The 15646-nt window shown below is 45.2% G+C and overlaps 1 protein-coding gene across 1 annotated transcript in view; it reads right to left on the bottom strand.

The window, feature by feature from the left end:
• Positions 1 to 15646, bottom strand: part of MYBPC3 (myosin binding protein C3) — a 209423-nt gene that overhangs the window by 168853 nt on the left and 24924 nt on the right. The window contains exon 2 of the mRNA XM_073604365.1: positions 2771 to 3031. Within this exon, the coding sequence (XP_073460466.1) occupies positions 2771 to 3031 (261 nt within the window). The remainder of the gene's footprint in view (positions 1 to 2770; positions 3032 to 15646) is intronic.

The raw sequence follows: 15646 nt of genomic DNA, 5'->3' as shown, positions 1-15646 counted from the left end.
TCACGTTCAGGGGGCAATACCGCATACCTCCCAACTTTTTGAGATGAGAATGAGGGAAACCTATCAGCAAAAGTATGCAGGCACACCCCCTGCCACACCCCCTTAAAGGAGAATTGTGCAAAAAAAAACAAGATTGGTTAAACCCACAAGTGCTTTTTTTACCACTAATATTCCTTTATATTGGCTTTTGGAATTTACAAATGCAGCAATTTAGAAATCAGATGAAAGGTTTAGCACTGGAAAGAAGCAGCCAGTGTAGCAATCAGCCTCAGTACAGGGAGCAAGTGCAACCCACAGCTTACAGAATGGGACAGCAGGAGAGAGGTATGTACAGTCCATCACTGAGAACCACTGTCCCCTTGTCCATCCCACTGCCCCCTGTCCATCCCACGGTCCCCCTGTCCATCCCACGGTCCCCCTGTCCATCCCACGGCCCCCCTGTTCATCCCATGGTCCCCTTGCCCATCCCACAGTCCCCTTGTCTGTCCCACAGTCCCCTTGTTCATCCCACGGTCCCCCTGTCCATCCCACAGTCCCGCAGTTCGTCCCACTGTCCCTCTGTCCATCCCACTGTCCTCCTGTGCATCCCACTGTCCCCCTGTCTATCCCACTGCCCCTGTGACCACTCTGCAGTCGTCCCCCCACCCACCTTGCTGCCTTCCCCTGTGCATCCCACTGGTGTGGGGTTCTTTGGGGTGCGGTGGTTAAGGTGGTCCACTTTGGGGTGCTTTACATATGATGGACTGATTTGGAGTGTTGAGATAGAATGGGCCACTTTGGTGTGGTGTTGATAGTGTGGGTTGCTTTAGGTAGGATGGGCTACTTTGAACTGTCAGTGGAAGGTTTGGGTGCAGTGGATAGTTAGGGGTGTTGTAGGTAAGGTGGGCTAATTTAGGCCCCTTGCGCGGTTAGTGCAACAAGGCTACACCCTCTGTTTGCCGTGGCGTACACAGCACACTGTGTTACTACTCTCTTTAGGCCACCCAAAGGTGTCCGAGGTCTTTTACAATCCTATTACTATATAGTGTATACTACAAAAAAAGTGCGCCAGAAAAGTGTTCGGGTTTGGCTTGAAGAAAAGGTGGCAACCCTACTGGGACTGCTCAGCCTTGGCATAGTGGTTAAGATGCTGGATCCTCCCTTCTGGTTGACTAGACAGTTGAATGTCCCTTCAATTAATTCCCCCTCCTCTGTACTGTCTGACCTCAACATTAACTGTCCTCATCTGTACTCCTTGTCCCCACCAACAACGGCCATCCTCTTTACTGCTTCACTCCACTACAAACTGCCCCCTCTGTACTGCCTATCCCCACCAACAACTGCCCCCCCTCTTTACTGCTTGACTACACTACCAACTGCTTCCTTTGTACTGCCTTACCCCACCATCAACTGCCCCCCTGTACTGCCTGTCCCCACCATCAACTGCCCCCCATGTACTGCTTGTCTCAATCATCTGTTATGTACTGCCTGTCCCCACAATCAACTGCTCCCACCCCTACCCTGGTTTTTCCCTCTAACTGACACTACCGATGTAGGGGCCTTTTTTTTTCTTTCCAATGACACCACCAATAGTGGGGCATTTTTTTCTTTCGGTGACACCACTGACACATTTTTTACAGGCAATGGTGACGGCACATTTCTTCTTTCCCCACTGCTAGCAGTATTTTGTGGGTACAAGGACAGTGACATATATGTCTAGCCCCAGAATATGTTTTTGTTTTCTCTCCCTCTTCCTCAGGTCTTTTATTATCTTACCCATGCTTGCTGTTTTGAATGATGAGAATTTCTAATGATTGCATATTATTTATACTGTATACTGATTGAAATAAGTCTGGACACAGAAAAGGGAAGAGGACCCAACTTATGATCTTGCACACCGCCCACTGCATGAGAAACTCCACCATCAGCTCTAATGCCGCGTACACACGAGCGGACTTTACGGCAGACTTGGTCCGGCGGACCGGACTCCGTCGGATAATTCAATCGTGTGTGGGCTCCAGCTGACTTTTTTTCCCCAAAAGTTTGACGGACCTAGAAATGAAACATGTTTCAAATCCTTCCGACGGACTCAAGTCCGGTCGAAAAGTCCGCTCGTCTGTATGCTAGCCCAACGGACAAAAAACGACGCTAGGGCAGCTATTGGCTACTGGCTATCAACTTCCTTATTTTAGTCCGGTCGTACATCATCACGTACAAATCCATCAGACTTTAGTTGATCGTGTGTAGGCAAGTCCGTTCATTCGAAAGTCCGTCGTAAAGTCCGTCGAAAAGTTCACCGGAGCTAGTCCATCGAAAAGTCTGCCCGTGTGTACGCGGCATTAGATATACTAGAAAAGATGAATTACGACATCCCTTGGCTCCCTACAAAAGTCTCCTCTGAATCCACTAGATGGTGCTGTGGATATAGCAAGTGCATGATCAGCAATTAGAAAATATAATATACTAGTAATGCTGGAACTTCCAAAAACTATAAAACTCCCTTCCTGCATCTCTCCACAGAGCAGCCATGACTAATATATGGACAACTAATTGTTCTGGCTGTCAGGTTTTCCGGAGGATCTCACTGCATTTTAAATACCTGTCAGATCTCAACAGCTACAAAATATTGTTATCGCAGTGTAATTTCAGATATTTTTAGCATGGTCATGCAAAAGTATTAAGAAATCTTGGCTGAATCCGGAATTCTTTTTTATTTTGTACAATTTCTATCAGCTGTATTAAAAATTGCGTATCACTTCGGCTCAATGTTTGATTTTGTAATTAATCTTACCTGGTTCTTTCACTTTGAGCTCAAACTTCACCTTCGAGGTCCCGGCGATAACGGAATAAACCACCTCATCTTCAGCACTTGCATTGTTGATAGTCAGGGAGTGGTTTTTGCCATCAGCCTTGATGACGTACTTGTCACTAGCAGCGATGTCTGCGTTGTTCTTCTGCCATTTCACCTTAACGCCTGGTTTCTCAGTCTCAGCATCAAAGACGACAGAGCCGCCAGCTACCACTTCAGCTGACTTTGGCTTCTTGGTGAAAGCTGTGGGGAAAAATTAGGCAAGGATTCAGTGCAAGAGTAAACTCTGTGTAGACATCCAGAGCCACACCATAAACTGCGGAATACATCTCCTAGACTTTCTGATGGAAATCACATGACATTACAGCAAACGGTTCCTAAAAGTACCTACAGGCATAGGAGAACAATCCCCTGACTATGGGGTCATTTATGGCCAGCATTGAAAAACTTTGTATATCTGTAGACCTTCAGTCAGGATTGATTTTGTAGGTTGATGGTTATCATTCTCTTACCTCCCCACTGAGAACGCCTGTGCCCCTCTATACTGCCTGCCCATCACAACCAACTGCCACTTCTGTACTGCCTGAGCCCAACATCAACTGCCCATCCACTGACACCGACCAAGCTGCATTTTTTATTTCCACTGACACCGACACAGCAGGATTTTTATTCCCACTGGCACCACCAATTTTTTTTTCCGGTGACTTCAATTGTTGTGGTTTTGACTATCCCTTCCTGAGACCTCTATGCATACCTCCCAACTTTTTGAGATAGGAATGAGGGACACCTATCAGCAAAAGTATGCAGGCATAGGACACACCCCTTGTCACGCCCCTTTAAAGGAGAGTTATATAAAAGATTGGTTCAACCCACAAGTGCTTTTTCTACCACTATTATTTCTTTATATTGGCTTTTGGAATTTTCAAATGCGGCAATTTAGAAATCAGATAAAAGGTTTAGCGCTGGAAAACACTTTTTGATGGATAAAAAGTGCATTTTATATACATCTATATAGATCTGACCAAAATAGGGACAAATGAGGAGGAATGAGGGACAGAGGGACATTGCTCCAAATCAGGGACAGTCGCTCCAAATCAGGGACAGTTGGGAGCTATGCTCTATGCCTGGCCTGAATATAGCACAAACACCCACCATGGATAGTATTCATCAGATAGCAGAATGCACTAAACACTCAGAATGTACAAATGTTTTTATTGGATGCAGAACACTGATGCAATACAATAAGATGCAGTAGGCTTGATATAGAAGTGTTTAAGGCGGTCAAAAAAGGAGTATTGGCTTTCCTAGCCCCAATGTGTGTCTTGTAAGGGAGGAAGGATTAGAGAAGCTCACACAATGGAAAAGGAAATGACCTCACCAGAAGGGGGATGGGCATACAGAAAATAACATGCAATACAAAAAAATGGTCACAACGTGGCAGCATAATAAACAACAATTAAATAGAGAATTAAAGCAGGGGTCCACCTATCTATCGTTTTTTTTTTTTTTTAAGTTAATTCACAAACTTTTCTTCTCAGCATTACATACTTACATATTGTGTGTAATATGTCCACCTGTGTCAGATTTCGTCGGAAAGAATAACTTATATTATTCACTGCAGGCGGTTTCCATCTTCATTGTGGGCATTTGAAGCCCACAAGCATTTATTTCCTGGATGTGGTGAATGCTGTGCTCCCAGCATTCACTACTCATTCCCGCACATGCTCAGTGGCATCCTGGGAAGCCTGAGACTAGCTCCCAGTAGTCTGGGAGAGGCTAGAAACACGCCTACTCCCACAGGAGGAGAACCAGGAAGTGCAAAGAAGAATAGAAAAATAAAAGGTACTTACGGCGATTTAAATTTTTTTAAATGGCATGTCAGCATCTAGGCAAGGAAGAGAATACATACAGATATTGTTCAAAATTTGGGTGGAACCCTGCTTTAAATAGAGAACAACATAAACCAGGGGTCTCCAAACATTTTAAACAAAGGGCCAGTTTTACTGTTCTTCAGGCCTAAGGGGGGGGCTGGACTGTGGGCATTGGGAGTAGAAAAGGTCCTGACGTTAGTGGAAATAAACAAATTTGGTTTCAGTGGGAGGAATAGCGTCCCATTGTTGGTGTCATTGGGCCCCATTGTTGGTGTCATTGGGAGGAATTCTGCCCCTTCATTGGTGTCAGTAAGGAGTGCGATTATGCGCAAATGTTGGTATCAGTGGATGAAAATAGTGTTCCAAGGGCCGGATAGAAGCAAGCAAAGGGCCACATCTGGCCCCCAGGGCCGCAGTTTGGAGACCACTGACATAGACTATACATATAGATGCAACTGCACTTTCCATACACTGCGGAGGCAGCACATCAATACCAATCCAATACCAATGACCTAGGGGTATTTGCATATCTGTAGAACTTCCTTGATACCCCTGGTAATTGCTCAGTCAGGATTGATTTTGCTGGTTATCATTACCTCCCCCCCCCCCACTCGGGACTGCTGGTGCCCCCTCTGTACCACCTACTCATAACACCCAAATGCCCACTGCTGCCCCTTTTTTCACCCATACTGCTTTTTTCCCTCCCACTGTCCTGACTCCGAAACAGCGGGATCTCTTTCTTCCCACTGGCATTGCCAATGCAGGGGCATTTTTTAGTTCCAGTGACACCACCGAGATAGGAGTACAGTATTTATACACAGTGGGGAAAATAATTATTTGATCCCCTGCAGATTTTGTAACTTTGCTTGCTTACAAAGAAATGAGGGGTCTATAAATTTTATCATAGGTATATTTTAAATGGTAGAGACAGAATATGAACCAAAAAACAGAAAAAACACACGATACAAATGTTATAAATTGGGTTGCAGTTCAGTGAGTAAAAGAAGTATTTGATCCCCTACCAACCAACAATAATTCTGGCTCCCACAGACTGACTACAGTATGTCCTCATGTGGTGCACAGATTAGTCCTGTCAATTAAGGATACTTTCACACTGGGGCTGCCGAGTGTCAGCGCTAAAGCGCCTCTTGTTTTAGCGGCACTTTTCAGCCGCTAGCGAGGCGCTTTTAACCCCTGCTAGCGGCCGAAGAAGGGGTTAAATGTGCCTGTGTTGCGGCACTTCCGAATCGCTTTGCAGGCGCTTTGGAAGCACTGCCCATTCATTTCAATAGGCAGGGCGTTTTGGGAGCGCTGTACACAGCACTCTCAAACCGCCCCAAAGATGCTGCTTGCTGGACTTTTCAGAATGTTGAAGCCAGTGTGAAGCCAGCCTTAAGAAGGTGCTCCTAACACCATATATAAAAGACACCTGTCCACAGAGTCTCTTTCTTCCATTCAAACCTCACCATCATGGGCAAGAACAAAGAGCTAAAAAAGAAACTCAGGAGCCGCGCTCATATATCATGAAATTACATATCATAAGTCACCATAGTGAATAAACAAATAAATATTCATGGAGTCAAATTGCGCATATGGGACAATCCAAGATGTCATACATAAGGTCACAGGAATAAATCCAAACCGCTGCCGTCATCCATTCAGTATATATATATATATATATATATATATATATATATATATATACAGGGCTTATTTTCAGCGGAAACGCGGGGGAACGCAGTTCCGGCACCTTCAGCACTGAATGTATATAATGGCATAGGGTGCTGGATTGTGTTACAGTGTCTATTGATGCTGGCTGCTGGGGGACCTATTGTTACTGAAGGTGCTATTTTTTGCAGGGGTTTATTGTTGCTGGTGGTCTATTGTTGCTGCTGGAGGGGATTATTGTCCCTGGAAGCAATCTATTTTTGCGGGGGGGGGGTCTGTTGTTGCTGCGGAGGATCTATTGTTGCTGGGGGGGGGTCAGTTGTTGTTGGGGGTATTTACTGTTGAGGGAGCAGTCTATTGTAGCTGGCTGCCGGAGGGTCTATTGATGCTGCCTGTGGGGGGGAGATCTGTTTTTTTTTTGCCGGGGGTCTATTGTTGCTGGAGGGGGAATTTTAGCAGGTCGTCCATTGTTGCTGGAGGGGGGGAAGGGGTCTATTAGTGGCTGCAGGGGATCTTTTTTACTGCTTTTCTTGTTATCATTAACAAGATCCATACAAATTACTAAGTACCACAAATGTTACTTGGTTCTGTATTTTCTAAAAGGGGCAGTATTGAGAGGTGGATAGGGGGTGGAACCAAGTAATGGTGCTCGGAGGTGGATAGGAGCAGAGACAAGGGCTAACTCCGAAAGGCGGAGTTCCTGCACCTATTCTCTGAGAAAAAAGTCCTGTGTATATATATATATATATATATATATATATATATATATATATATATATATATATTCGCCGATTAGCTCTCCACCTGCGTTCCAGCTGACCATAAATGACGTATCTCAAACACTACCCAAGACAGTTCCCATGACGTCAGCTTATGTCTGACGTCATGGGAACTGCATCAAAAACTATTTAAAAACGCCCCTGCCAAGCGTATTTGGTGCAGCTTTTGAGTCACAGGTCCTTTAAAAAATGCACCTCAAACACTGCAAAAAGCGCAGTAAAAACGCTCCAGTAACGCATAGGAGTTTTACTGGCAGTTTTGAAGCAAACCAGTGTGAAAGTGCCCCAAGATGTGCCAATCTAAGGGTTTTTTTAAACCATTAAAAAAAAATGTATGCATTCTATGCATTAGGATAAAAAGCCTTCTGTGTGCAGCAGCCCCCCTAATACTTACCTGAGCCCCATCTCGATCTAGCAATGTTCCACCAAAGATTTGACTGTCAGCTGCTGTCAATCAAAGTCAGCGAGCCAATGAGGAGAGAGAGGGGGCGGGGCCAGGCCGCGGCTCTGTGTCTGAATGGATGCACAGAGCAGCGGCTCGGGTGCCCCCATAGCAAGGGACCACTTCCTGATGATTGCTTTGTGGTAGGCCGAAACGTCGAAGGTTACATCGCGTCATCGCGTTTCTTAGGAAACTACCCGGGAGTCGAGCAGAACGCCGCAAATGGCGACTTTCCTTATCAGGGCCGATTACCCTTAACAATCACCTGCTACACACGCCTGGTGCCAGGACTATAAGGCACTTTTAAATGTGAGTGGAACTATTTTAATCTGTGTATTCAATAAACCTGGTTTTACGGCATTGCGCAATGAAGGTTTTCCTTTGTCATTTCCATCTATACTTATGAGGTGCACTCTTGCAAGAGACGTCATTTCTATAGGCTCCCTAGGGGTATCCCCACATGCCTAAAAGACCATACTAGCGATAGTTGGTCAACATCCAGGGTGAGTGTACATCTATGTGGGGCACCCAGTCTGCACAGGAGATGCCAATTTAAGCACGAGCACCGTTTTTTATCACCTTATGGGACTTTATTAACCCTTTGTGTGTTCTGCAATTTTTTTGCGTGTTCTGCATGTTTTACATGAATGTGATCAACCCTAAGTGCAGCAAACTGTTTTTACATCCCATAGCAAGTTGTTTGCTGTGGGGGCACTCAGCAGGAAGGAGGGGCCAGGAGCACCGAAGAAGGACCCGAGAAGAAGGACCCGAGAAGAAGGACCCGAGAAGAAGGACCCAAGAAGAAGGACCCGAGAAGAAGGACCCGAGAAGAAGGACCAGAGAAGAAGGACCCGAGAAGAAGGACCCGAGAAGAAGGACCCGAGAAGAAGGACCCAAGAAGAAGGACCTGAGAAGAAGGACCCAAGAAGAAGGACCTGAGAAGAAGGACCCAAGAAGAAGGACCTGAGAAGAAGGACCCGAGAAGAGGAGGATCTGGGCTGCTTTGGGCAAAACCACTACACAGAGCAGGTAAGTATAACATGTTTGTTATTTTTAAACAAGAAAAAAAACAAGACTTTAGTATCACTTAAACCAACATATTGATCTTAATGTTCTGTGCATATTTTTTTTTAATGTGATACATACAGATGTCTATTATAGGTCTAATAGAGTCTAATATTCTACTTCTATAACGCATCTTGAAAAAATTACTGATGATTAAGCAAATAAATAAGGTCACATCAGAAATTACTTCCAGAAAATTGTTATACTAATAGCCCAATGTGTGTACATGCTGAAAATACACTCTCTAGTGTCATTGTCAGCAGTGTTTATTACTAAAATAACACACATATATATATATATATATATATATATATATTGGTACAGAGTGTGTGTATATATATATATATATATATATATATATATATATATATGTATATATATAAATACACACATACACACACACTGATTATAGTAACTCTGTATCAAAGTGTAGCACTAGTATGGTACCACTGATGAAGGATGATTATCGTCTGTATGGCACCTTCACACTTCACAAAGCACATTACATGTATCTGCTTGTTTCGATACTATTGATTTTTAATAGCACCACAACACACTAACCCAACACACCTCCAATTCACATGCATTGCTGCGCACTCTGACACACAGCAACACAATACCATTACCATGCTTTGCCGTGCACAGCAGAAGAAAAAATTGTAATTGTTTTTTTTTTGCCAGTTCTGGTGCATTGGCAGCTTATTCATTTACAGTGCCTTGAAAAAGTATTCATACCCCTTGACATTTTCCACATTTTGTCATGTTACAACCAAAAACGTAAATGTATTTTATTGGGATTTAATGCGATGGACCAACACAAAGTGGCACCTAATTGTGAAGTGGAAGGAAAATGATTAATTTTTTAAATTTTTTTTTACAAATAAATATGTGAAAAGTGTGGTGTGCATTTGTATTCAGCCCCCCTGAGTCAATACTTTGTAGAACCACCTTTCACTGCAATTACAGCTGCAAGTCTTTTTGGGGATGTCTCTACCAGCTTTACACATCTAGAGAGTGAAATTTCTGCCCATTCTTCTTTGCAAATTAGCTCAAGCTCTGTCAGATTGGATGGAGAGCATCTGTGAACAGTAATTTTCCTTGTCAAAAGAAGTTTATTGAGTATACAATATTATAACGATACATAAGGTAAGTTTACAAGGATCTTTAAAGTAAGCTCATTGTTTTACAGTAGGGTTTATATAGGTAAATATCATGAAATTTCAAATATTAAACATTGGGTTCACGTAAACCTAAATTAAAGATATATATCATTTCCTTAGTTACTTTTGTAGGTATTTAAATGATTTATACCTACTATACATATTGTTTACAGGTAGAGTGTATATAGGTCAAATAAATTCTGATAATGAGCTTTAATCGTAAGGTGGAGAAAAGGAAAGAGAAAGAAGAAAAAGGGTTGAAAGGTAGAGGTATGGTCCACAAGGTTGTCCCGCTCGTCAGTTTATTATTCTTTTTAGTTCTCTTTGAAGCCTTAGAATGGGTGTCTCTGTAAGTCATTTAATCTGTTACCATGGCAACAGGACAGAGTCATTGAAGTTTGACAGGAACTGTTGTTTTATCCAAGGATGCCAAAGTTTTTCAAATTTTGGAATTTGATTTTGATTGATGGCTACCATCTTAGCATGGGACATTGTATTATTCATTCTGTGAATTGTTTCTGCTAGTACCAACGTAGGAGATTTCCATGCCTTGGCCACTGTTTGTTTTGCAGCCGTTATTAGTTGGATCATAAGTTTGAATTGAGAGAGTGTTAACCATTCCGGTTTTAGATTAAGTAAAGTTATATATGGATCTTGTTGTATTATTTTTTAAATATTTTAGATGCAATCACGAAGACTTCCTTCCAGAAGGTTTGGATTACTGGGCACGTCCACCATATGTGTAAATGTGTGCCTATTTCTGGGCATCCTCGAAAACAAAGAGCTGAGGTATTAGGTGAATATTTTGCCACTCTAGCGGGTGAACAGTAATTTTCAAGTCTTGCAACAGATTCTCAATTGGATTTCGGTCTGGACTTTGACTGGGCCATTCTAACACATGAATATGCTTTGATCTAAACCATTCTATTGTAGCTCTGGCTGTATGTTTAGGGTCATTGTCTTGCTGGAAGGTGAAGCTCTGCCCCAGTCTGTGCAGACTCCAACAAGTTTTCTTCTAAGATTGCCCTGTATTTGGCTCCATCCATCTTCCCATCAACTCTGACCAGCTTCCCTGTCCCTGCTGAAGGAAAGCTTCCCCACAACATGTTTCTGCCACCACCATGTTTCACGGTGGGGATGGTGTGTTCAGGGTGATGTGCAGTGTTAGTTTTCCACCACACATAGCGCTTTGCTTTTAGGCTGTGGGTGTGGGAGGAACATATAAATTTCATGCAGGTAGCATTGTGGTTGGGACCTGAACCCCAGTACTGCAAGGCTAACCACTGCCATCTGTCAAGCATTGACACTTATTTCCCCCTGTAACTCCGGTCTTTTTTTTTTTTTTATGCATTCTGCTAACATATGTGGTAAACCTTACGCACTCAAATTAATAAATTGCTTTTTTGCTGTTTCTCTCACCATGGAAGATATCCTATCACTTCCTGTTCTTGTGACACCCTTCCACTAGAATGGAGGTAAATGGGCTCAAAGTATATAAATCCAGTATGTGTGCACCAAATGCCTTTACAAAGTCCAGATATTACTACTGTAAAAGTAGCAATGACATCATTGCTGAGCTATACATAGCCTGTGCAGAGAAAGCTGTGGGAGGTACCTGGCAAGCCTCACCCACTACAGACTGTCTGCAGAAATCTACAGGAGGGGGCGGAGACGAGACCAGTGATCCTGCACAAGGAGACAGAGCAGCAGGGATCGGTCTTTATTACAGGAAGCACAAAGTCTCACACTGGATTACTGTCAGGGCTGGGCTCAGCCCTTCCTTCTCTGAGCTGGCAGCTCAGCTGTCGGCTAATTGCCAGCTCCTATCTCTCCACAGTTATTCACCTGTTAATGATATCCTGCTCATCAGTCCTGCCTACTTAAGACGTCCAGCCCAGGGGATCTCTGCCTTCGCCTTGGTCAACATCACAGAGACTATCTCCTGCATCCCTGTCTAAAGACTTGCTTGGCTGACATCCGTTCTGGCTCCAGATCCTGCTTGCTGTTCTACTACATTGATCCCTGACTTTCTGGCGTGGCTGACTATCCGTTCCAGTTACCGAACTTTGGCTATGTTTTGACTACGTTTGTTCTATTTACTTTTATTATTAAACAAGTGTGATTTAGCTGTACTTATGTCTCAGTCTGATTCATGGTTTCTGACAATTACTGCACAGACCTGGAAGAAATACACAAATCACACCGAGATTCAAGGAAGAATACTAATTATTTTTGTATTTAGACAATAGTGGCTTATCCCAGGGTTTAGCTTTAACAAATATATATCTGGTGTGGATGAGCCAGAGAATCTTTGGCAGTGGGAAACTGTGGCTGACTGCAGCGAACACAAAGCACAGCTTCTGCTTTCCACCCACGACACAAAGAAATATGTTGTCTATATATACGGATACGCTCATTTACTGAGTAAACAAATCTATTTTTCATAAAGATTGAAATAGAAATCCACCACTTAATAGCTGAATTAGCTTCCTGTTTGATATGAAATGCATGCTTACTGTTAGCAGCTCTGGATACTTACACAAGATAAAGCAGTGACTACATTGGATTCCTGTAAGAGAGTGTATCTAAACCCAAGAACAAAATAGTAATATATAGCAGTTTTTCCGTCTTGAGATGTGTTGCTGCATTAGTTTTCTTTTTTTTTCAGGCTTTCTTACCCTATAATTTAATACCTGCAACGTACTTCTTGTTCCAGCCCCAGGATGACAACGCTCACTCACCGTATCCTATCTGTGGAGAAGCAGCGTTGTCACACCAGGACAGGAAGTGTGGTAGGACTACTATAACAATATGGGAATGTGTTCAGCAGTGCACAGAGAAAACTGGAAAGGGCTGATAACACTGCAGAGGGCACAAGAAGTTATTCGATTTTTGGCAGGATCAATGGGTATTTTTTTACATAATAAACAGATATAACTATATACAGTACACTCGCTGGCCACTTTTTTAGGAACATCTGTTCAATTGCTTGGTAACACCTATTGCAAATCAGCCAATCACATGGCAGCAACTCAATGCATTTAGGCATCTCAATGCATTTAGGCATCTAGACGTGGTGAAGACAACTTGCTGAAGTTCAAACTGAACATCAGAATGGGGAAGAAAGGGGATGTAAGTGACTTTGATCATGGAATGCTTGTTGGTGTCCGATGGGCTGGTCTGAGTATTTCAAAAACTGCTGATCTACTGGAATTTTCACACACAACCATCTCTAAGGTTTACAGAGAATGGTCCGAAAAAGAGAAAATATCCAGTGAGCGGCAGTTGTGTGGAGGAAAATGCCTTGTTGATGTCAGAGGAGAATGGGCAGACTGGTTCCAGATGATAGAAAGGCAACAGTAACGCAAATAACCACTCGTTACATCCAAGGTATGCAGTATACCATCTCTGAATGCACAACACATCGAACCTTGAAGCAACTGGGCTACAGCAGGAGAAGATCACACCGGGTGCCACTCCTATCAGCTAAGAACAGGAAACTGAGGCTACAATTCGCACAGGATCACCAACATTGGACAATAGAAGATTGGAAAAACATTGACTGGTCTGATGAGTCTCGATTTCAGCTGCAACATTCAGACGTTAGGATCAGAATTTGGCGTAAACAACAAGAAAGCATGGATCCATCCTGCCTTGTATCAACAGTTCAGGCTGGTGGGGGTGTAATGCTGTGGGGGATAATTTCTTGGCACACTTTGGGCCAATTGAGCATTGTTTAACCACTTGCCAACCGCCCACAGCCGAATGACGGCTGCAGGGCGGCTGGATAACTCTGGGAGGACCTCATATGACGTGATCCCGGAGAACCGCTCCCGCGCGCCCCCCCGGGCACGCACACAGGAACATCCGTGTTCGCCGGGTCCAGGGGACCCGGCGCAACACGGATCGCGGTAAAGGGCCAATGACAGCGGCCCTTTACCATGTGATCGCTCCGTCCAATGACGGAGCGATCACAAATATAAACAAAAAGGCAAAGCAGGGTCATCAGGAGGTTACAGCTCTCCTCTCCTCACACCGATGCAGCGTGAGAGGAGAGGAGAGCTTTTACAGTGACAAACAGTGAGTTTTCTACCTTTATCAGTGCCCAACAGTGCCACAGCAGTGCCCAACAGTGCCACAACAGTGCCCAACAGTGCCACAACAGTGCCATCTGTGCCCAACAGTGTCATCTGTGCCACATCTGTGCCACATCTGTGCCACATCTGTGCCACCTGTACCACCTGTGCCACCTCTGTGCCACACCAGTGATTTTACAGTGCACACCAGTGCCACACCTGTACCACACCAGTGCCACCTGTGCCCATCAGTGCCACCTGTGCCACCTGTGCCCATCAGTGCCACCTGTGCCCATCAGTGCCACCTGTGCCCATCAGCGCCACTTGTGCTCATCAGCGCCACATCAGTGCCGCCTGAGCCCACCAGTGCCGCCTGAGCCCACCAGTGCCACCTCTGTGCCACACCAGTGCAACCAGAGCCACACCAGTGCAACCACAGTGCACACCAGTGCCACACCAGTGCCACACCAGTGCCACCTGTGCCCATCAGTGCCACTTGTGCCCATCAGTGCCACCTGTGCCCATCAGTGCCAACTGTGCCCATCAGTGCCAACTGTGCTCATCTGCGCCACTGCAGTGCCACATCAGTGCCGCCTGTGCCCACCAGTGCCGCCTGTGCCCACCAGTGCCACCTCTGTGCCACCAGAGCCACACCAGTGCAACCAGAGCCACACCAGTCCCACTACAGTGCAACCAGAGCCACACCAGTCCCACATCAGTGCCGCCTGTGCCCACCAGTGCCGCCTGTGCCCACCAGTGCCGCCTGTGCCCACCAGTGCCACCTCTGTGCCACCAGAGCCACCTCTGTGCCACCAGAGCCACACCAGTGCAACCAGAGCCACACCAGTCCCACTACAGTGCAACCAGAGCCACACCAGTCCCACTACAGTGCCACATCAGTGCCACCTGTGCCCATCAGTGCTCATCTGCGCCACATCAACCTCACCAGCCACCAGTATGGCAAAAAAATTATTTACGGCCGAGGAGGCCTACCAGCGTCTCAGCATGACCGATGAGAGCAGCGGGGAGCTCTCTGAGTCTCTGTCCGATTCGGATTCAGCCTATGAACCCGTGACAAGCAGCGAGTCTGATACAGATTTGGAAGAGGAACGTGTGCCCGTGAAAAGAAGGCGTTCTGGCGTGGAGCAGCAGCCTACTACCACCTCAAGCGCAGTGCCGTCCACCTCAAGAGCTGTGCCGTCCACCTCAAGAGCTGTGCCGTCCACCTCAAGAGCTGTGCCGTCCACCTCCAGCGAAGTGCCGTCCATCTCCAGCGCAGTGCCGTCCACCTCAAGCGCAGTGCCGTCCACCTCAAGCGCAGTGCCACCGCAACAAAGGCCAGGTACCAGAAGGGTGTCCTCTCAGCCACAAATGGATAGAGGCCATGCCACCCTTCCCTATGCCCTTCAAAACCCCCTGTGGCTTCCCCCTCATTCCGGAGCAGCAAATATCCCCCCTTTTACCGCCCAGCCAGGTGTCCAGGTGAACACCGATGATTTTGTGATGCTTGATTTTTTTTATTTGATTTTCACCAACGACTTACTATCGTCCATTGTGGCCCAGTGCAACCTCTATGCACAGCAGTACATAGAAAGCAACCCTGGCTCTAGTTATGCCCGTCCCTTTGAGTGGAGAGAGCTTACCATAGCGGAATTTAAAATTTTCTTAGGCCTAACTTTTACAATGGGACTCACAAAAAAAAACGAAATGTACTCATATTGGTTAACTAACCCCGTCCACCACATGCCACTCTTCTCTTCGATAATGCCAAGATCAAGATACCTTATGATTTTGCGC

This window comes from Aquarana catesbeiana, linkage group LG11 (genome assembly GCF_042186555.1).
Source record: "Aquarana catesbeiana isolate 2022-GZ linkage group LG11, ASM4218655v1, whole genome shotgun sequence".
NCBI classification, from domain to species: domain Eukaryota; kingdom Metazoa; phylum Chordata; class Amphibia; order Anura; family Ranidae; genus Aquarana; species Aquarana catesbeiana.
Note: the sequence above shows the minus strand (reverse complement) of the source record. Positions and strands in the feature narration are given on the sequence as shown.